General features: G+C 42.1%; 1 protein-coding gene across 7 annotated transcripts in view; it reads left to right on the forward strand.

Moving 5' to 3' along the window:
* ZDHHC8 (zinc finger DHHC-type containing 8) overlaps positions 1 to 21,524 on the forward strand; it is a 93,866-nt gene extending 72,342 nt beyond the window's left edge. For 4 of the 7 annotated variants that reach the window (XM_021412901.1, XM_021412898.1, XM_021412899.1 and 1 more), the window contains 9 exons: positions 1,745 to 1,917; positions 2,574 to 2,676; positions 6,212 to 6,303; positions 7,574 to 7,618; positions 7,942 to 8,074; positions 8,606 to 8,723; positions 9,436 to 9,545; positions 12,436 to 13,472; positions 15,233 to 21,524. In XM_021412901.1, the coding sequence (XP_021268576.1) occupies positions 1,745 to 1,917; positions 2,574 to 2,676; positions 6,212 to 6,303; positions 7,574 to 7,618; positions 7,942 to 8,074; positions 8,606 to 8,723; positions 9,436 to 9,545; positions 12,436 to 13,472; positions 15,233 to 15,404 (1,983 nt within the window). In that variant the 3' untranslated portion in view covers positions 15,405 to 21,524. Of the gene's footprint in view, positions 1 to 311; positions 1,918 to 2,573; positions 2,677 to 6,211; positions 6,304 to 7,573; positions 7,619 to 7,941; positions 8,075 to 8,605; positions 8,724 to 9,435; positions 9,546 to 12,435; positions 13,473 to 15,232 lie in introns of all 7 variants that reach the window. The other 3 variants (XR_002443467.1, XM_021412904.1, XM_021412900.1) reach the window with 3 other exon arrangements.

Consider the following 23,437-nt stretch of genomic DNA (forward strand, 5'->3'; position numbering starts at 1 on the left):
CTTTGCCAAAAGCAAGGGAATAGTCCCAAAGAAAGCAGCACAGTTGCTTGTGTTAGAAAGGCTGACGGGATTTATCTTGTGTCAGTCATTTTCTCCTTCAGGAGAAAATCCTTAGGAGGATGCTGGATCTGAGAAGATGGAGAGTAAGGAGCTACTGAAGTCCCTGGGTAGAAGAGAATAACCACAACTATTTGTTCATTGTCACACCATTTCATTAATCTGCTATGTATTGTTAAATAGAGCTGGATTTTTTGGAGAAAACCTGACTCATATATTCCTAGTTTTAAAACAAATGTTTTCACTATTTCTAGATTCCAAGGAGTGTTTAGATGATGGTCACTTCTCAGTTGTCCCATGGAATTTCTTTCTTCTCCTCTCCCCAGTGGCTTAGCATGAAAATCCATTTTCAAGAAATGAAGTTTTCTCAGAAAAAGATTGCCCAAAACACAAAGTGGTATAAACACTTGCGATTTCATGCTGCCATGGGGCCTCCAGGGGAGGCAATTCTGCAGCAGAAATGAAAATGGGAGAGAATCCAAAAGTAATCCAAATAAACCAGCAGAACGCAAGGTGACTGCCTGCTTCTCAAGAAGATTTGTTGATAGTCGGATTAGTTCAATGCTTCTTACTGTTCTGATGGGCAAGAATGAAACGCTGCTTGTATAATTAAATCATGGTTGCTGTGAAGAAATATAGGCAGAAAGCATTAATAGCTTCTGAGTCAATAAATAGTGATCTTAAACAGCATACTTTATTGATTCTTGTGGTGCTTATTTCTATTCACCTGTCTATTCTACAAGAGCTTGAAGACAGTGGTAAGAGTGATTCTGCTGGCTTTTCAGTGTGGGACCCGTTCAGGGTTGGAATTCACCTCTTTTGACTTTCAGTGTAGAATGTGCTATGAAAGTTCTTAGCCTGAATATAAAACTTTTGAGCCAGTTTGATAAAAATAACCTAACAACAAAAAATGACAACGCTTGCAGAAATGAAAGCGGTTGAAACCCAAAGCCTGCTGTGACCAGATGGACTAAAAAATAAATCCATGACAAAAGTAGTTGGATTTTTTTCCTTACTGAAGTGTTCACAGTGGGTATTTATACAGTTTCATAATCTGTAGATATTTTAGGCAGTGTACAACCAGATTCGCATCATAGACATACGCTATGTCAGCATTTCAAGCATAGCCTGAAATGATCTTTAGTAAATCACCTCTGGCATTTTCTGATGTGCTTTGAGAAAACTAATCAATTTATTTTATTTAGTAAGGTTTTGGTAAATACATTGGGCAAAACTTACAAATATAAGCATCTGTGGGGACCTGCTTGGTAGAAAAGTATTTTTCTTGAGGCTCGCTATTTAAAGTTCAGCTACATATAAATTCAGAAATGGGGAGAGAGTTCTGCAGTCAATATTGCATCTTCAGAATATTATAGGGTATGATAACTTCATTGTAATTGGCTCCTGATGGATGATAAAAAAAAAAATGAGTGCATCTGCTGCCAGCGCATAAATAGCCAGTTTTATGTTGCTTTGTGTTCTCTTAACTCTATGCACCTCTCCATTCATATATAAAGAAACCATTTGGTGCTAAGAAGAGCCTTATAAAGAGAACGTACCTGGTTTGTAAAGCTTCAGAACTAGCTTGATGCGATTTTACATGACAATGGTTCAGATTTACCTCTAAGAAAAGCTATTTCCTTTCACTGTTTGGATATTGTTCCCTGTCTCTCCCTTTCTTTACAAGGATTTTGACCATCACTGCCCATGGGTCAACAATTGCATAGGACGGAGGAACTATCGCTATTTTTTTCTCTTCTTGCTGTCCTTAAGTACGCACATGGTTGGAGTATTCACCTTTGGCCTGATTTTCGTATTGAACCACATGGAAAAGCTGGGAGCAGCTCATACCACCATTACGTATCCTTCTTCTTGGTCTTCAGAGACACAAGGTGGCCTAGAGGAAAATGTGAAAGAGTGGATATGAAGATTTGTCTTCCTGGAATTGGTGCAGGTTTACTCCTCTCCTGATTCCCGTTGCTTCTCCCCTGTAAATGCTTAGGACACTATTTCCTCTCTACTCATCTGACCTATGGTTACCCTCAAAACTGTGCCCAACCTGTTGTCTATCTCAGTCATTGCTAAGGCACGCAGCAGAAAGATGCAGTGCCTCCCTGAATTTCACTTCCAATTGGGTGTGACTCTATACTGTTGAGTACCCTTTACTGCGTTTAAAACAGACGACACAGTAGTGTTTGTCCTGGAGGCATTTCATCTTCATGATAGTGTAGTACACTAACACTCTGAGGATTGCTACTCTCTTTGATGGTTTAGTGCAGAACAGTCTTCACAAGTTGAAGCCAGCATCACTGAGTTCACTTTATTTTTGAACAACCTCAATGATAAGGACTGATGCTAGGAATAGATGGACTTATTGGTGGTAAAATTTAATTAGCCTAATTGAAGATGGGGAACATGTTCCTTATTTCCAAGATTTTTTCTCCTTTTCCTCTCCTTATTCTTCATAGTGTCATTTTCCCTTCACTCACTCCGGTTTCTTTAACTCCTGGGTACAGAATGGCTGTCATGTGTGTGGCTGGGTTATTCTTTATTCCAGTCATTGGTCTCACTGGTTTCCATATTGTTCTAGTGGCACGAGGACGCACAACCAATGAACAGGTAAGAAGCAGTCTTTTCTCTGTGTTTGTAGCTAAGATGTTGACTTGGAAAGAAAAGTCAGCAAGTCAGCTTGTACAAATAAAAAAACTAACACTCTTCTTGGGGGTTTTGTGAGGATCTAGGAAGTTTGCCTCATTTTTCATTTTCACTTCTTTTCTTGAATGCACTACAAGTGCAGATGTCCCCCTTCTCCTAACCACAAAGACTTATTTACCATTTAAAATCTACTCGTGTCCTTGAAATAGGTTTTATGTGGTGAGTACCGTCAACTCCAGAAGTTCAAGCTTTATGAGGCAGACTGAACAAATCATGAGACTAAACAAAAGAAAGAAAGGAAAAGATTAAATCAAGTCTTTGCCCTATCTCCTGATATTTGAACTCCCCCAGCCAACCCACATGCTCTTAATAAGGTCTGAGCTAGCTCTTTGTCTCTCTCTCTTTGTCTCCCTTGTTCTCATGTGTATGTGCATGCACACGCACACAGAGGCTATTGGACCTAACTTGTTTTGCATCTCCAAACCAAGTGCTGACACAGCATCTTGTGCCAAAAAACCTGTAAAACTTTAGTCCCCTTGCAGTTACTCACGTGTATAATATTCAGACCCTGTGTGGCATCTGCATATATACATGCATGCATACATCGATAGCGTGAAACAGGTGATAGAGATCTAGTCATGGGATCGATAGCATGCCTCTGCCATTTGTAAGGGCGGATAGCTCAGCTGGGGCATGCAGCGTGCCAGTGAGCTGTCTGAGGCTAGATCTTTGTAAACTGGGATGAGATTGTCTCCTATCCTGCAAGAGACAATAAAACCATGCATAAAAGCCATGAATAGTGTGAGAAGTTAACACAGGCAAATAATCTGAAGTCATCCTGAATTGTTGCCTAACGCGGCCTTTGAACAAAGCAGGCTTACTGTAGCTGAAAATCCGTAAATGCTTTGCTGTGCCTATCTTAGTCTTGCTGGGAGTCAGCTGGTCTTAATTTTTAAATTGATTTTGGCGATATATTAATAGTGCTAACAATAGTAACGTGAAACCCAAGGCATTTTAGTCTCTCAGCCCAAATCACGTTCTATCTGAGGCTTGTTTCTGTGCAGGGGTTAAAATTGTCCACAAAAATTTGAGGCTGAGGAGGAAGGAAATAAATTTGAAGAAATTAGAAAACAAAACTTATTCTGTTTTTGGCTTTACTGAGATTTGGATAGGTTGAGAATTTTGCATTTAACCTGATCAAAATAACTATTGAAAAAGGCATCCTAGGCTGGTTTGGTTTCTTGAGCTACCAAACCACTTGAGATTAACTTGTCTTTCCATGCTGCTTTCTGAAAATCACATGTAACCGTGTCTTAATTTCTGTGCAGTCATATGTACTGTGTAGCTACAGCCAGAGGGTGGGCATTCCCAGCCTTCAGGTACCTCTCTTACCTAAGTAATTAGGATAACAGACTAGCAGTGATAGATAGGAGATCTGCTTCTGACTTCGCTGTTGTTTTAAAACATTCCCTTTTCTCCTGTAGTCTTAGTATTGATTTTCTTTTCTACACTATTAGTTATCTGCAGTCAGGTCTCCAGTTACAGTACTCTCAGCGCGCTTGTCCCCTTTTCCCATGACATTTTTGTAGGCCAGTGGTGCAGACATGTGGTGTTTTACTGTACATTCTTGGTGTTTGTTCATTCCAGAGCTTGTAGGTTTTGAGACAGATTGTGATTTAGGAGCGCGTGGTGGCTGAACATAGATGCTTGTGAGCTTTCTGAATGCCTCTGAAAGTAGTTTATAGAACTAAAATAACCAACATCTGCTCATAGCCTGGTATTTTTAGTTTCTGGACAGAGTAAATAAATACCTTTCCTTCCGAGACTGCTTTTCATCTGTATCTCAGGCTGTGTAGGTCACTCTGAAAGTAATGCTTCCTATTTATTTCCATGGAAACTGCAACAGATACAAAGAGTACAATAACATCATTTGCTCTACCAAATTCTCAGCTACAAAACACTCTTTTTCAACACGGTCACCAGGATTAGCTGTGTGTTTTTGCCTGCAATGAACAAGAGCCTGCATGCTGCACTCATAAAAGTCTGCACCGGGGGGGTGACCCTCTGTCTCTGTCACCACTGCTGAAATTCACCACCAACCCCTCACTGTACTCACAGACACTGTTGGGTCACCATCAATGCTCAGCAAGCATTGATGAGTGTTGATAAGTGCCATTCTTTTTCCTCATGGAGGAATTCAGTGACACACCTTTGCTCCATGCACACTCAGATGTCAGATGCCATTCTGTCAGTGCCCCTCTGCTGCCATCTGTCACACGGCAACAAAACGTAACGGGATATTGGTGGGAAGGTTCAACCTCTGCTGCCATCCCACCAACATCCGCCTCTGACGTCGTGGGCCAACATAATGAAATAGGAGGCATTACTTTCAGAGCAGCCCTTCTATTTTAGAAACCAAATTGCTGCAATTAGTAATGTGATTTGTGAGTTAGAGAAATTTCATTTTCATGTTGTGTTTAAGAAGCTGGACAGAGAGATGTGAAGTGCTTTGCCAGCATTGGCAGCTAGTTAGCTTAAGCCCAGGAATGAATGCTGATGTGCCAGATGTCCCAGGTCCATGCTTTAGTTGTCAGGTTACTCTTCCAACACTCAAAACTTCCAACGTGTCTCTCTTGGCCTTTTAAAGAGTTTTATGTGGTATCAAATAGGCCAGCATAATATATTGCAAAATCATTTAATCGTTGTTATTTTGTGTGCAAGTAATTAAAGTATTTCTGGTACTCTTTAAACTTGGTGCTAGATCAGGACTGTGAGTTGATTAAAATGCATTACTTGCAAAAAACAACATAATGCTTTTATTGGCAACCACTATTAATCTCTCTGGCTTTATTGGTATTTATCCCCATATGGTTACTTTCAAGTATCTGCCTGCTAAGTACAAACCCTTTATAATGTTTATGAAGCTTTGACTACATCCTGCCAGTCTAATGAGACTTGACTTTTATTAAAGTAGCTAATTTCCAAGTAAGCACGGTGATCACTGGGGAGTTCCTGGCACCCTCCCACATGAGACAGTGGTTCATACCGATTGCTGCTAGGGGGAGGAGGATGATTTGGAAGAAACATTGATCTCATCCAGCATTAAGAACTGTCATTCCTTTCTGTTTGGATGGGACTTACCAGGGTAGAGGAGTGGAGGTTACCAGGGGAGGAAAGAGACCAAAACAGGAAGTCTGGCTGACAGCAGGCACGACTCATGCAGGAGCAGCATGGAGAGGTGAACGTGGCAGCTTTGAAATGCACTCGTATTGAGCTGACGGTGCTCTTGGGAGAGGCTCTTTTGCTGGTGTGCGTGGTAGCTGGTGGAGGGGGTGTGTTAGAGCAGGGGGGAGAAAGTGCGGCATTCGAAGAACGATGGTCTCCTGTTTGGGCAAGACAGTATTGTTAGAACAAGGCATACTTGTCCTTGCCTTTCCGAGGGCTGGGCAATGACTTCTATGAAACCAGAAGGTGAGCACTGTCCTGAATATGTTTCCAGGTGACAGGTAAATTTCGAGGGGGAGTGAATCCTTTTACCCGAGGATGCTGCGGAAATGTGGAACACGTGCTCTGCAGTCCTTTGGCTCCCAGGTAAGAGAAAGGGAGTTAGGGAGGTGGAGGAGTTGCCGTTGATAAAATAACAGGGAAGTAAAGCAAAACGTTCCAGAAAGCTCTGTGGTAGCAGCTTTTCTGTTGCATTGCTGTAACCTGCCCAAGCAATTGCTTTCTTCATATAATTCGTAATCCTCACAACAGAAATAGATATTTGGAATGAGCAAGTCAACTTATACCAAGAGCTGATAGCCTTGTCCTACCAACTTGTTCATCCACTGACTTTCTGTAACAGCTTTCAGTGTGTTATCGTACTTCCAGCGTGACTTTTTGCACTGTACAGTCAATGTCCAAGTAGAGGTGAGGGATTCTAGCCTACTGGAAACAAAGAAGGAATCTAAAATCAGCATTTCCTCTTGAGTCTTGAATCTAATTTAAGCCAGCTGTGGTTTTCAATCTCACTGTCACTTTCATTATCATAAAACAGATTTTCAACCAGGTCTGCATCATAGAACGTAGGATTTTATTTATGGCTTTCTATTTTCGCGGAAATTGATTTATCCCTTCACATTTTGAAATCAGGATTTTAATGCAGTACATCAGATGGAGTATAAATATCCTAGATGCTGAGCTGTCCAGCCTGTATACACGTTAATAATATCACTACCAGAAGATTTATTTGGGCCTTTTCAGGATGCTGAGCAATCCCAGACCTCAGTACTGTTATCTGTCTTTTTTTTTTTTTATTTGCTGTACAACTAATAAGTTCTAAAAGTCTGTTACCTTTATTAAAATGGAGACACTGGAATAGCTGCTTCAAACTTACCAAAACTTAAAAATCAGGTCAAGGTATTCTAAGAGAGCTGGGCGTTAGAAGCTGGGAGATATTCCAAGGTGTGTGAGCAATGTCATCGTTGCTATTCTCAGACTTTTAGCAAGCCATATTTTTGTGTTTGGTGGAGACCTGTTCAAACTGTCCTGCATACTGAAAGACACTGAGCTGTCGCTGCTAGAATGTTCTTTTCACTAGATAAAATGGAGAAAGCTTGTGTATTGTGCTATTTATGCATTGTACAGCCATTGCCAAATTGCACTTACAGAATCATGGTCCACTGGAAAATAATTAAGTATCTAAAATTATCCATTTCCCTTTAGATTTGTTGCTTGCTACAGGCCTGTTTCTTTTACTTCCATTCATGTTAACATTCTAAACACACTACAGAAGCAAGTCACCATGTGGTATGCTATAACTGACAACACATCTTCTTCTCCATGTTAATTCCCCGTGTGCTGGGTCTTATTCCCCCAGTCTCCTCCACCTTCCACTGCAGGGAAGCTGTTTCATGATAACTAGGTAAGATCTAGTAACTTGCTTCCTTTGGTGGTAGGCCTCTCCTTCTCTCTTCACATGATTTGTGCTCTTGTCCATAAGTGCTTCCAAAATTACTTTTTTTTTTTTTAGTACATCCTCTCCTTTTGCTCACTAAAAACCCCAATGATCTTTTTATTGCTTTTTAATTATTACTTGGGCTGACATCCACTGAAATAAATGGAGCTTACTTATGTAGATTTTTCCACATCTGTAAATCATGCTTCAAGTAGGAAGATTGTCTTGTCTCTATGTCTAATTTTAAGATTTTGGCTTATTTTAATGATAACTATTGAACAATTAACCAGGTACATAGTTGAGCCCAAGAAGAAGCTAGCTGTGAGCGTAAAGCCTCCTTTCCTCAGACCTGATTTATCTGAACGACAGATCACAGTGAAGATCAGTGACAATGGGATCCAAGCCAACCTCAACCGGAGCAAGGTGCGGCAGTCATTATGTGCTTCTTCTGATGAGCGTGTCCTTATGGAACTAATGCATGGAAATGACTTTGTTATAGAAAATCTCCTTGAGAGGACACATTTCTTGGAGAACTTGATGGAGATTGAGTCCTTGCCTTACACTTTATCTTCTAAAAGTAACCCAGGTTCAGTAGCAGCAGCTCTTGATCTATCATCAGACCTCCAGGCATCTTTTGGAAGAGGCTGTTCTTTGAAATAGTTCATTACTTTTTGTCCCAAGAATTTCCACCTCTGTACTTGAATTAATTTTAACTACCTTATCATACATATTGTGGGAACCCTTGAACCACCAGATTGGCTGTGGTACTTTGAGGAAAGTTATGAGCTTCCAGACGGCAGGAAGGTTTGTGGTCCGGTGAAATGACCACAGAAGTTGAGTTTCAGAACTTGTTGCGTTCTAAAGTTGAGTTCTTGTCTCTCTTTTTTTTTTTCCTTGTGGGGCTTTTTTTGTGTTTTTGTTGTGGGTAGTGATTGATTCTTTGCTCATTCGCAGTCTAAAATTAGCCTGGAAGGTCTGGAGGATAAAGGTATGGATGTGCAACCACCGCTCCCACCCAAAGGAGATCAAAGCAAATATACTGAGTTGAAAGGGCAGCTGGGGACCAGTGAAGGTATAGTTGCATGATCAGTGTTTTATTTTCAATGATATGAAAATATTTTAGTCTTTTTAAAATATTATACTATTCTTTCAAAACACTAAGGGGATCTGGGTGAAGGGTTTTGTTTTTACAAGAGCTGTGAGCTAGAAGAATAAACAGCAGGAAGGGGAAAGAAAACTTGAAGTACCTCATTCAAGCCCAAGCTGGATATTTCATTTCAGTTTTGCAGAGTTTTTAAACTCTTTTATACCCCTTCTTAAATTTTTGATCAATTTAAAGATGAAAAATGTCATTTTGGAGTAAGGAATCAGAAATATTAGCATAAAATGCTTAGTCATAAGAAACAAATATTTCATCTATGAAAAGATTAAAGCTTTGAGACTGTAAGAAATCTCCTTTCTTCAGACAAAGCTATTTGCTGAATTGAACCCAAATAACCAGTAATTTGAAATACAGCAAAAATACTACTCACCAAAGTATGTCACACCACTTTATATAACATACCTTTTCTTCTTCTCTTTAGATTATTGCTCTGGATACAGGCACTGTTATTTCCACATGGGGCCCTGTTGATTTTGGTGGAATTCATCACAAAAATAGCACAAGTTCCATTATTTACAGAATGGAGCTCAGTTTGCGGAGAAGCATGGATAGCAGGAGCTTAGGAATGATAATATGGTGTCCACACATTCCAATATAATGTCTGGTTTTTTTCCTTATCCAGAAAGTGGCCTTTCACCCAAACTGATCAGCCCTCCTACGCCTGCCATGTACAAGTACCGGCCGGCTTTCAGCAACAATCCCAAAGTCCACTACCATGCTGCAGCTGAGCAGGTGAGTGAGCGGCAGTAGCCTGCGAGAATCTGTTCCCAATTAATTCCAGACAACTTGAGGCTAAGGAAAAATTCATTACAGGGGTCTTGTGAATGTCACAGTGTAAAAACAAACAACAACATTTGCCATCGTTGCGCGACAGTGTAGATCTCACTATGCGTCTTACGAAAACATATCCGCTTTTGCAGCATTCCTTTGTTGAGCTTGATGCATCTGCCCTGCTGACAAGCATGCACTGCTGCTTTGCGAGTGTCTTGACCCGATCCTGAGGTGCTGAGAAGTGTCACCTCTTGTTGGCTTCTCCTGACACAGTGCCAACTCCCATTTGCTTCAGTGGAAGCTGGGCGTGCTTAGCGCTTTTCTGGATCAGACCCTTTAGCCACCAGACTGCATGCTCAGTGGTTCCTTAACATGTTAGCTTGCAAAACAGAAAAAAAAAAAAAAACATATTAGCATCTCAAAAGATATTTTAGTGAAAATTAACATGAATGAAAAATTCCTTATGTTTGACTTGCTTTAGCACCTCCTGAGAGCATTTGGGTTGGAGAAAAAAATCTCCTAGCACTCAGCATCTTCCTATCAAGAAAACGGAGGTCAGACAATTAGAGAGCCTTTCCTTTGGCATGAGTCTTGCCTGTTTTCTCTTTAGCTTAGAAGTTTTGAAACAGTTAACAGCATTTCCTCTGGAAGCACAGTGCAAAGCCAAGCCCACTGATAACAGGCTTGTTTTTCTCACTTATTTCTCATGAACTCATTGCGAATATTCGTTCCCCCTCCAGGACCTAAGAAAAGCAGTTTGAAAATCAAAGATCTAGCTTGTATACTGACAATATGCATCCAAATCTTTATATATCAGTGAAGATAATCTTTAAACACACATACCAAATAAAGTTTTCTTATGATTAATTTTCTCAGCTCCTCTAATGTCACCCCTAGAGTAGCAAGAAGAGGATGACAAAAATAATGGAAAAAATATGATAGAGATATATAATTGATTGTTTCTAAGCAGCAACACTGGAGTAAGACAGATTGCTCCTTAAATGATGAGGAAAACTCTTCTAGTATCCTTTTCATTTTGAAAACACAGTTGGTGATAAATAATGGAATTCCAGCTACCATCAGTTTCAGATTTCAGCCTCACTGCAATAATTATAAACCTTGCTTGCTGGATCTGACCACTGAATGAAGCAAAGATTGGTATATGAAAAGAAGCATGCAAACACCGTGTTCGCTGTATCCAAGAAGTTTAATATCCTATTGTCTTCAATTTATTATGTGAAAAATGACTTGCTATCCAATTCAAAATACTGTATTTACAGGCATCATCTAGCAGTTTTGAGCTGTGTAAGCAATAGATGGTATTTGGATCATGATGCAGAAAGTCAGAGAGCCAGGAAGGCAAGCTTGTGGTATTCAATCAGGTGCGTAGCCATAGATGCAATATGGATCCAGGACACTTTCTGATTAAGCCAGGACACCAGGCAGGCTTACTAATTGGTAACTGGGTTCAGCGTGTTCACCCTGAGGGTTGCTGTTTCAGCCTCAGCCTCAAAGGGTGATGTTAGTATAGACTGACTGGTATACATACAAAGAGCTTTGTAGACTTGCAGTGGGAAAGCTAAAAAAAAGAGTTCATTTGGCAACCTGAGACGATTACATGTATTTGTCTGCCAAGCCATACGTACGTATAATATACAGAGAGAAAGAGAGTAGCTTGTGTGAGGAATATCGTGTTATCTCTTCTGTATCAGTTCTTCAGCCTGTTGATGTAATTCTGCTTTTGAGCAGTGAAGGCTGGTAAGAAAGAGGGATCAGAGCACAAGGATAAGTACCACAAATACCCTTACAAGCTGCATCATTCCTCTCTCCTCCTCCTTTACAGGCTGTCACTTGGTCTCCTTTTTCCAGAGAAGGACAAATTTAGCACCACGCTCTAGAGGTAGTGAGCCGTTTTGCATAGTTCCCTATCTTCTGGCTCAAAGACCAAAACCTAAAGAAAAGTTTGGAATGAAGCATATTTTTGCTAGTGATGCTTTTTTGATAATTTGCCTATTAAAAGAAATTAGATAAAGTGCATTGACTGCATTTGTGATTAAATGTGGCTGATAATCACTCTTTGCTGAGCTGATGTAGCCAACTTATTATGCTTGATGACAAACCCTTCCTTAAAGAAGAAGCAAAAATGTTTTTCCTAGCACATAATGGCCTTTTAAGTGAACACAACTGTAAGCAATCTTTCATAGAATAAAAACAAAGGGAAGCCCTATGTGTTTTCAATGCAGATAAATAAATACTGACATGTTTCCTTCTCTGAGGTGGATTACTTTATTTTGTTGTCTAAATGGTGGGAGGGAGCCTCTCTGCTTTAATTAATCTTAGATGCTTGATTTTGAAGACCTACGACCTGATATTCAGAATTGTTGAGTATTTATATCTTTGAGTAAAGTGAATTGAGAGTGTGCTGGTCCCCAGCGTGCTGAAATGAAGCCTAAAGGATGTCTGACTCAGCACTGAAAACCAGACATCACTCAACTCAAGAGCTATTTGTGGGAAAGTTGAAGCAAAGTGCTTTTCCAAGGGCATTATTACCGGATTACAGTTTCATTTACCTTGACAGAGTTTCAGTTTAGAAGTTATCTCACCGTGTCCATGTATTGACGTACTTATTAGTCAATATTATTTAGCAGTTACTGTGACTGACTCCTTGATTCTGAGGTGCTGTCCACGGGCTGAGCAGGAGTTAAGAGACTCCTCATAACAAACCTTTGTCTTAGGCTGTGAGTCTGAGAGAAGATGTCCAACTTGTCTTCCTCCTGAGCAGTCCCCACGGAGAGCAAAACTGTACATGTCTGTTAGAGGCTTTTGTTTCTCATATTCACCTCTGTTTTAGATCACCCTGCAGGAGGGACACAGCCAGGGGGCTCTGATAGAAGAGGATGGCAGGAGCCTTGATTACCAGTCCGAACCCAGCCTGGACATCCCCAGCTACAGGAAGAGCTCCCTTCACAAGACCTATCAGTCTTCCCCACTCCAGATAGATTCCTTTGCCGTCAATTCACGATCCCTGAGCCTGAAATCTGCTGGCAGGAGAGGGACTGACAAAGTGCCCCTTCATCCAATAAAGTCTGAAGGGGCAGCTTCCACTCCTTACAAAAGCATCTTTTCTCCCAATTCCCTGTCGAACAGAAATGGGAGTCTTTCATATGACAGTTTGCTAAACCCCATGTCGCCCTCGGGGAGGAAGTGCGTCGCCCATTCTGCAGTCAGCTCTGTCGGGTACCACTCACCATATTTATCAGCCAAAATGTGCCATCTACGGGGGAGCAAGCTGCAACGCCAACCGCCTCAGAGCTTCAGCCCAGTGCTGGGGGGCCCAGCTCCACATCAGCGAGACCCCTCTCCAGTCCGCTATGACAACCTTTCCAAAACCATTATGGCATCCATTCAGGAGAGGAAAGAGATGGAAGAGAGGGAGAAGCTCCTCCACTCGCACCCTGATTCCGTGTTTGCAGACTCAGGTGTCTATGACACCCCCAGCTCTTACAGCCTTCAGCAAGTCAGCACACTCTCTGAAGACCCGCGCAGTATGGCAATGAGATATGGATCTAGAGACAATCTGATGGCTGCTTCCAGTTTTAGCACAAGGAACCCTATACTGCAGTCCTCAGTGTCTTCGCTCTCAAGTGCAATGACAAGAGCACCAAGGACTTCCACAACCTCTCTGCAAGCTGATTTAGCCAATAACAATGTCCAGGCGCATCAAGCACTACAAGGCAGGGTGAGCAATGGCTCCTACAAATCACCAGGCCACCAGGTCCCATCATCCCCCACAGGAATGCCTAGGTCACCCTCTTACGGAGGCCCAAAGGCTGTCTCATTTGTAAACACTGTGGAAATTACAGAGGTGCAATCAGTGGGAGCACAAAGGTATGTACTGCTTATGGTGTTGCTTTGAAATGAGAGTCTCTTTGTGAGAGGCCTCCCCGGAGGCACAGCCCAGTTACGTGTTCATTGTAGGCCGGCAAGAGTGGGACATTTGTGAGTGCTCTTCATTTCTGTGACAGTCCAGAGCAGAAATGACAAAATACGTGCATGTTTGCTGTAACTTCAACTGCAGGTGGTCAATGAAGCTGTAAAATTCACTGTGATTTAATATCTTAGGCGAACTTGACAATTATTTGCAAGACACAGGGCAAATTATCCCTCCTGTTACACATGAAAGGGTGAAGCTGTTTTAGTGCGTGGCCTAAAGGGAGGCTGGACCCAGCATTGTCTGGGCACAGAGGCACTAATAGGATCATGGCACATACAAGTCCTGGAAACTCTGCTTGGCATAGAGAGCTGTGTATTTATCTGTGCTGCATGTCCCATAGTACAGAAGTGGTGATGGAAGCAGAGGCCATCTCACTGTCTTCTTACTCACCATTAGAAGTGGCGTCTGAGCAACATCTTTAGCTGCAGCTTGTGCACACATTTACCTTTCTCTTCCTTCTGGAGCCCATCGCCTTTGCAATGGAAAGTCTGAAAAGAGCCACGTGATCCTGCTGAGGCTGCAGTGTGGGTCCTGGGGGGCTTACTGGAAATATTTAGGTTTTCTTTGCACCTGGCAGTTACTACACTATGCTGTCCTCTAGTTAATGTTCCAGGTTTCTCACTCCAGCATTACTTAACATTTTGGGGAAAGTTACTGAAATGAGGGACAACCATTGTTATAATTGTCCCAAAGTTTAGTGGCAGCAAGTTATTCCCCAGTGTTTTCAAGTGAGTTACAGTTGTTATGTTTTGTCTACTGGTAGAAGAGCTAACATTTAGCAGGCAGGCAGCTATTCACCTCTCCTCACATGTGTTAAGTTATTTCTGGGAAAGAAGACCTGCTGAATTTCTCTTGCTTCCCTGCTCTCTGTTTGAGCCCTGCATGTGTCAGCTGCTGCTACAGGAAAGATGCTAATATGAAAAGCTCTTTGCCTTTTCTTAATCTGGCACTTCCAGAACATACATGAGGTCTTTTTTCCTGTTGCTTGGTGAGTCCTGGGGATGAGACGCACTCAGTTTTAGTGTAGTGGTATAGTTCTAAAGGGTCTTTTGAGAAAAGCCTGTTGTCTGTTCACCCTGGCAGTAGGTCATAAGAAAGGAAATTATTTTAAAGAGTTGATCAGGAATATGGTCATTAATTACCAGGCATCGTAGTGTGCTTCCTGACTTGATTCAGTTTGTGTCTCCTATGATTAAGAAGTTATACACTCCAGTTTTTGTATGTCTTTCAGAGATGAGCAACATAATTTTGTTTGACTTTGAATATTTATCTAAGAAGTGTTTTTTTTCAGAGCATTGTGTGTCTAATTGTTAGTAAGCACGGTTTGGGTTAAAGTCAACAGTGAAAACAGTTAAACTCTCCTGCAGATGCTTTGCAATTAGTTTGGTTCAGCAAAGCATCTAAGCAAGTGATTAAATGAGCATTTTAACAAATATTACTGCGGTCTGATCCACTCATCTAATGGCCCAGTGAATTATCTCATTTCAGTGGCTTTTCATCAAGTGCATTGGCTTCAACCAAGTTGTTTCCACGTTCAAATATTTTGCATCAGTGGGATTCAGTCTATCAGGGGTGGCTGTTCATCCTGAATAAAGCCATTCCGTTATCACACTTTGCTCACTAACACTGTGTCTTGGTATTTCTTTTGATGCAGGGATGACATACAGATGAAGACACCGCACAGTAAAATAAATGGACAGCCAAAAGGAATATCCAGGCTGGGCTCAACATCAAGTTCCCAAGGAACACCTGTCAGCCCTGCTAGACACTCAAATGTTAAGAAGGTGTCTGGAGTTGGTGGAACAACCTATGAAATTTCAGTGTAAAATAAAATTAAATGAAAACAAAGAGCCATCCACTCAGCCAGCCATGAAGCTAGGAGCACTGTGAAGACTCAATTAACAGCAAAGAAGGAGCAGAAGCAGCCAGCCACTGTCCTTTTCTTGTTTTGGATTCGTTCTGTTTTCATCTCTATACTTCGGCCAAATAAACAGCTGCAGCCTTATTCTTGACAGAATAAAATTGTACAGTCCATCAGATTCATCTTAACTGACAGACGGGAACTGGCTGCCACCTACCACCACAACCACAGAGAGAAGTTTTTTGTGCAAGAGAGTGCTAAAGCCACTGTGCGTCTGTCTGTCCAACACTGTGTACCAATAGTGCAGTGAAAAAAATGGTCTGTCCAGGATCGTTCCATTTTCCTGTGCCCCTTCCCAGTTCTTCTGGCCGGCCACGTGTCTGGCAGGAGTCAGAGATCCGGCTGCTGCTTTTCTGCTGGTGAGGAAAGCATGCTCCCTGTGCTGGGCAGTTTGCAGGTGTGAGAGCTGCCCTGCGTCTCCCAGGCGTTGCAGGTCAGGTTCTCCTAGGCAGGAGCAGGGCAGGGCACCCTGTTCCACGGACGCTGTGTCATCTTCCAAAGGCTCCCTGCTCCCCCGTCCCAGCTGGGCGCAGGAGAAGGGGCAGTGGCAGCTCCTCCTGCTCTGCTGGTCGCCTCCCCACGTGTGAAAACGTGTGTGCGCCCGCGTGTCTGTCTGGTGGGAAAGGACCGCGCTGCCCGTGAGGATCTTCCACTCTCACCTCTCATCCCTGTTTTTTTAAAGGCTTCTCTGACTCAGAAATAAAACCGTGTAGGCACAAAAGGAAGTGTTTGGAGGGGAACACGTTCTAAACAGTCGTCAGCTGCTTTCCCTGCACCCTCCCTCTTGCCTGTTGGATCTGGGCGGTAAGGCGGCTACCAACCTGCCTGGTGCCGCCCTGCAGCAGGGTTAGCATGAGCTGTTGAATTCACAGTCTGTGTAACTGAGCCAAGCGTAAGTCTATAGGATATAAATTTGGTGTCTGCCTAATGACTAGCACATTCCTTCTGGTCTTCAGTACTGTTAGACAAAGGATTTTTCTGTTTGGTTTTTGAATTTTCTTTCCCACGGGGAACAACTTTTTAAAATAATATCGATCAAATGTATTTAACATTCTGAGGTTTCCTTTCCCTGTCTCCAGAAAACTGCATTTGCTTTGTTGGATTTAAAGACAACTTCGCTGTTTAAAAGCAAACAGAAAACACAAGAAAGAGTTACGGTATTTTTTGTCTCAGAAATCAGAACTCTGGTAACTAATTTTGGGACAAATACTTACTTCTTTTTTTTTCTCTCCATTCCTGATCTCCTTTTCCTTCTCATTTGCTATCAAAAGTACGGAGGTCTGGACCAATGCTAAGTAGCTAGCTTCTGTGTTCTGTTAAGAACATCCTGAGTGACTGTTGCCAAAGTCAGTAAAAATCATTATTTATCACTGAGCCAGTCAGCATATGAAGCCTCAGCTTTCCACCTCATTCTCCTGGTAAATAGTTTTGACTAGAGAGCTAAATTCCTTGTTTTGCAGGACATTGGTTTCAAGGGGCTAAATCCTTTCCAGGCCTTGACTATAATGGAGAACTCTCCAGCTAATTGGTAGCAATTCAGAATGTGTCGATAACATTTTACTTGTGTTTATATATGTCGAGATTAATTATTCCAGAAGGCAAATATTGACCTCAGTTTTGCTTGGTTAAAATTGATCTTTTGTTTTGATAAATGTTGACATTTACTGCAATACATGGTTACTACATGTTCCCTTTGTATCGCATAATTTTTGGAGAGGAAGATTGAAGAGAACATAATTATGTGTAAAGCTCTGTACTGTCTGAAGGGAGAAATCTAAAAAGCAGAGCAGCTGAAATAGGCCAAAGTTGTGAGAGAGTGAACTAGAAATCAGTGTGCATTTTATGGCCTCAGTGATATTTTAAATGCCTGCTGTGAGGGCATTGCAGAGCAGAGAAGCTGTAGTCCTTCTGTGCAGATTTGTTTGCTGGCACGTAGAATATTGCCTTTAGTTGGAGGCACCGCGGTGCCAGAAGAATGCTGGCAGACTGGATCAAGTACAGGGGGAGCAATATATCATAAAAGACTGGACAAGCTGGCTGATAGGAAGATTTAAAGGGCTAAAAGCATGTCACTGGCCAAGAAACAAAGTGGAAATAGAGTAGGATAATTTTACAGATATGTTGGTTAAAATAGGTAAAACCAAAGGCAAATCAAAGGGTTGTTCTGGCAGCCAGTGGTCTGTCTACATTCAGAGGGAGGAGAGAAGATGATAGGGAAAGGGAAGGGGAGTAGTCGTCCAGGGCAGAGTACTGGAGACTACCAAGTGAAGACAGTCAAACCATATTCAGACACGTGATGAGAGATGTTTCTGTTCAAGGCGAAGCTGCGGGGCCAAGGGGCTGCACCCAGCGGCCTCACAGATTTCTTCCATCTTTAACCAGTACTGATCTGCAGCTCCACCCTGATGTTAGCTGCTCGGGAAGGTGCAGGGCTTCCTCAAGGACTGGAATTCACTCTGGTACAATAACATGAGACTTACCTGCTTGTTAAGTGTCATGTGTGCCACTCGTAAGCCAGAAAGAGGGGATGAGTGACACAGAATGCGAGCTACTCATCTAGACGAGGGCACGTATCATGTACCTCTGAATATGTAAGTGAAATACGTGCAAGCAAAGCTGGGAGTCTGCACCAGTGTTGTATTTGAGATTTGCATCCCAGTGATGCTCCGCTCTGGTCATTCTTTCTCCTGCATTTGTAAAAGAAAAGGCTACTGAGGAACTTGAAGGGCCAGAGAGCCTTTGAGGTTAACTACATTAGTTCATGACAGAAGAATTTCTCAGTAAGACTGAACACAGTGGTGTACATATAAAGCACTGATATCCCGGGTGCTTTTTGAAAGAAGGGGATAGGGAGGAATGGATGAGTGCACTGTGTCATTGCAGGTTCAGATGTAAGGATTAAATATTTTGTGGGTAGATTTGGCCACAGTGGAGACGCATTGGCTATGGTAACAAGTTTACAATGGTACCAAAGTCTTTTTTTTTTCTTTTTCTTTTGAGGTTTGCATATAATTCAGTGCACATAGCCTGGAGTAAATCATTCAAATCTTCTGACAGAATAAGCTGAGCAGAACTGTTAACAGGAGATTGCATGCAGCAAATCCAGCCTCCTTCCCACCCAAGGCACTGAACCTGCAGCCATTCTCTTAAATGTAAGCACCTGCGTCCATAGCTCCTGTTATAGGACTGGGGACCTACTTACTGCATCTGCTTTAGGAGCAGAATCCCCCCTTGTTAAAATACTGTTCTTCAAACAGTTCACAGATTAACAGCCACGTTCTTCTTCTGCCCAGACCCTCAGTTTTTACAGGCACTGCAGCCAAATCTTCAGGTGGTGCAAACTGGCGTGGCTCCATTGAAGCTAAGCAAGTGATGCTGATTTACAGTAGGTGGGATCAGCTATGAAAATCCAGCACAAGTTAACACATATTATAAAGTAGCTTCTTGATTTTGTCATGTTTATTTCATGTTCAGAAGTCTTAAAGCTTTTCAACGTGTTTTTATTTTTAGCTGCGGATTGTATTACTTTTTGGAAAAAACAGCAATAGTTTTTAGTTTATGCATCAATGTTCATCGCATGTTGCATTTCATTAGCCGTTCATTCCCTGTTCATACACTCCCATTTAGCCCCCAGGTTTCCATTGTAGTGCAGTCTGCCTTGAAAAGTTGGATCTCTGTATCTTTAATTGTATAATATATTGAGCGTTATGAAATTAAATGTACCTTACTACATGGGTGGGAGAGAGAGGAAATATTTTTACTTGAAGCCTTAATATTTTCTTTTTTTACTGCTTTGTTTCTTGACCTCATAGGAAAGTCTGTATAGCAAAGACTTTGAAACTTTGGGCCAAATACTGCACTGATACACAACCAGCGTTTGGCCCCCGTGTCAAAACTGGACGCAGACATAACCTGGAGGTAACAAAGGAAAAAGCCTCAGGGAGGCATCTTTTCCTGGAGGTCATTAGTACAGTCTGAGCGCTGTGTCTGTAAGCAAGCACATCCAAGAAGTCCTCAAGTCCTGAATTTTAAAGAAAGGTGATAGCAGGAACTGCCCAAATATCTTACATTTGCATTTTCTTTTTTAAATTAAAACGGATGTAATTGCATCGTTTGGTTAAAGCTCTAAGGGTTGCACAGAGCTGTGTTAGTAGCCATGTGCAGCAAATGAACTGTGTTGTGTTGCTGTTCTGAAATTGCTAACGAGGCACAAGGTCACATCAGCTTGGCCTGAGATAATCACGCTGTGGGCGTTACCGTGGTGCTCCTCGGGTAATGCCTGTTCTCCTACGAGCCTAATGTGCAAACTGCAATGTGGTTTTCTTTGGACTGTATCTGTGGTCCAGACTAGATATATAGATATATATATATATTCAATTTTTATTTTTATGTGGGAAAGATGAGGTTAAGATTGCTGTCCCTGACAGTCTGGAAGGTTAATGCTGAACCGTTTTTATGGTCTGTATTTCACCTGTTCTGCCACCTGAATTGTTGGAATGTATCCGTGCAGGCTTTGTGGAGCTCTGTCTGTAACCCTTTTTGTGGCTCTCGTAATACATATATATATTTTTAAACCTTTGAGTCACTTCAGTATTTTAAAGTGTCCGGTGTCCCTGGTGCGTTCTGCCTGACGTGCCCTCGTGTGCTGGGTCGGTTCGTGGGGTGCTGCCCCTTTTCATTTCTGCTTGTGCAAAACGTGAACTGAAACAGCTGTGAACTGGGCAGGCCAGTTCCAGTGCAGAACCCACAGGTGTCAAAATATTAAACCAAGTGACTGCAGGTGCTCATCTTCAAGGTGCTTTGAGTAGAAAATAAGAACCTTCTAAAAAGTGCCTCCTACTTGTGACCAGTGGATCACGCTTTTGGGGCCACGGCGGGTAGTACAGGGACAACACGAAGTGAAGCTTTTCCTAGGGTCTGTTGTTAAAGTTGTGGGATTTAATAGGAATCCTGTGGTCCAGCACAATTGGGAATTGTTGCTACAGAGTAGTGTGGAAAAAACATTCTGTCCAGGATATCTGGATTTATGCATCCCAAAGATGTATGACTTTTCATCTATCTATCTTCATTTGTTTCTGTTCTTTGGAAATACGTCCATTGGATGTGTAAGATTGGCTTCTAATTCACATAATTGCTGAACTCTCCTAACAGCAGCTGTTCCAGGATTTCCGATGCTGTAATTTACATATGTAGACTAATTATATTGAGCAAGAACCCATTCAAACATGTTCATTATAAATACCAGTCGTATTTGTGTGCCGTAGCGGCAGAGGTTACCTTATTACATGTCCAAAAACTTAATCAACAGGTTCCATTGACACTAAGTCAAACAGATCTGCGTAAGGTCATGATCTGTTTTAGTAAGTTTTATTTAAAGACATGTTGGCTTACAGAGATCTTGGCTTTCCTCTCTCTAAGTAATGGATAAATTATCCACGTTTATATTCAATTCTCCATCATTGTTTTTTTTTTATTCTGCAGGATGAGTTTCAGTTCACATTTTGGAACATAATAAGGAGAGACAAAAGAAACTATTTATACAGGTGAATATATCTTTTAAGAGAGAAGCAGTTATATAATAAATGGATTAGAGTTACTGTCAAAATAGGTTTTGTTCATCTTGTCACAATAACTTGAGCTTTAAAGTAAGGCTTATTTCACAGCTGATATCTGTATAACCCTGGAACATTTGAAAGATTCCTTGGTTAGACATTTCAAATTATATGAAGAAATACGATCTACTTCTGCAAATTAAAGAGTCTCAGAGAAGTGATGGTACATTTTACAGTGCCTTATATATATGTGTATATATATATATGTATATATATATAATGCCTATGTGTATATAATGTATACATAACTGTACATATATTCAAGTCAAAGTAGTTATAGGTGTCCCTATCTGGTGTATTTTAAATGGAACTGGTCTGTGTTGATAGAAAAAGAAATGGTTGTATCCGCAGCAAAATACAAAACCAAAAATACTTATGAAAACGTTAGCAAATAAAACAGACTGAAAACAGTGTTTCTGCCAGTGGTTATGTTCCGTGCTGTGGAAGGCCGGTAGGTATGCCCACCAATTCAAGGGATATTCAGAGGAGAGAAAGCACTGGTGGAAGCTTGGAGAAAGTGGAGAACATTGGAGAGCTTTCCTTTCGCCCTGGTGCTGTGCCCCTCTTTTAACATCTGCACTCGTGTTATGAATTTGCCCTCTGCATGATGAATTTTGCTTTTTCTCCTGAAGCCACGTGTGAGTTCAGCTGTGGGACCTGAAGACCCCAGTGGTCTGCCCTGCTGCTCCTAACCCCGTATTCACTGTGTGCCACGTGGTTGCCTCAGCAGCAGACGGTGACCCTGAGCGTTCCTGGAGCTGGGCCTGTCCATGGGAACATGTAAGAGCGTGAGGGATCCCTGAGAGCAGCCCAGTGCTGAGATCTGCAAACGAGAGCTGAAGCAGCGGGTGGGCTGTCTGCCAGGGGGAGCTGAGAGCTCAGGTGAGCTGTCAGAAATTGCCTGAAACAAGTGGCCGTGGGAGAGCCAGCTCTGACAGCAAGAATCCTTCAGCCTGGCTGGCATTGATCCACCAGTTCTTTCCAACGGGCAGAATGGTTCCTTCCTGCCCGGTGGTTTTTTCTCCCAGCAGGCATGTGGTATTCTTGATACGGGCTAGATACAGAACGGGAACTTTGGCAAAGCTTCAGGCAGCAGATCTTACCTAGGGAGAGAGAAAAGTCTTCTGAGGCAGAGACGTGTCTCATGATTGTGAGGAGGATTCTTAACGTCTGCTTTTTTCATACAAGTTATTTAATGCTGTGTTGCCATCCTGTTTGCCCTTTAGACATGCATTTTTTTCTGAGGAATTTCATACAGTAATGTGACCATTTATTTGCAGGGGCTGTAAAGGACTGACGTCCTATCCTTGCGGTACTGGATCATAAAAATGCTGGCCTGAGAGGACAGCATCTGAGTAGTGTGGGCAATGCTGAGCTTTACCAGTCTTTCCTAAACAATCCAATTTTTTGTCCAACTCTGTTTTTAAAGCAGCCTCTCTCCCTACTAACAGAACCTTGACATCTTCATCTGTGTGCTTTTTAGTGGCAGCCAGCAAGGAGGAATGCAGGTGTACCAGTGGAGCACCAAAGCAGTGCTCTCCTGCTTTCTGGCTTGTCCTTCCCCACAGCGTGCAGGTAAGTGTCTCCTGGGCAGTGGTTTATTCCTGCATCCCCTGCTTGAATGGATCTGAACTGGAAAGATCCTGTGTGTGCCATTTGCAAAGCACACCTACCTTGGAGCGTATGTTTCAAAAACCTCTTCCAGCCATGAGGGTGCAGAGCGTGTGGTTTTGTTTTGTTTTTGCTTTTTTGGGGTTTTGTTTGTTTTCAATATATACAAACCAATGCTACTTTTTCTTAGGAAAAACTCACTATGTAGAAACTGCAATATCTGACGAAATTCAATAAGAGCACGATCCTATTTTTGCAGCCTCAATGTTAGCAATCCATCTGGGCTCAGGACCGGCCCTCATTTCTCACTGAAATATGTCTAAAATAATATATGTAAAACCAAGGAGGTAAGTACTTCTTAGTAGATATTGGTTGTGATTAGCTTTTTGGCTATGGTTATGGTTATGATGAGCTTTTTGGGTGCACTGTGACAGCATGCAGACAAACTGCCGTGTTGTTGGCCACAATCTTCTGTAGCAAGAGGCACGTGCTTTGTGCTGCTGTCTTGCTGGCACTTTCCCAGCGTTGAGCCACACCAGTTAGATGTTCAGCTGGAAGCATGGTCTGCAATTAAGGCACAGGAATGGGCACCGGGCAGTTTGGCACCAGTTCTCGGCTCCGCTGCAAACTGCTGCTGACCTTGCACATCTTTCCATGCCTGCTTGCTCCGTGCCAGACGGGGATGTGACTTCCCGGCCTCACAAATGCGTTGTGT

Source organism: Numida meleagris, chromosome 14 (assembly GCF_002078875.1).
Source record: "Numida meleagris isolate 19003 breed g44 Domestic line chromosome 14, NumMel1.0, whole genome shotgun sequence".
NCBI lineage: Eukaryota > Metazoa > Chordata > Aves > Galliformes > Numididae > Numida > Numida meleagris.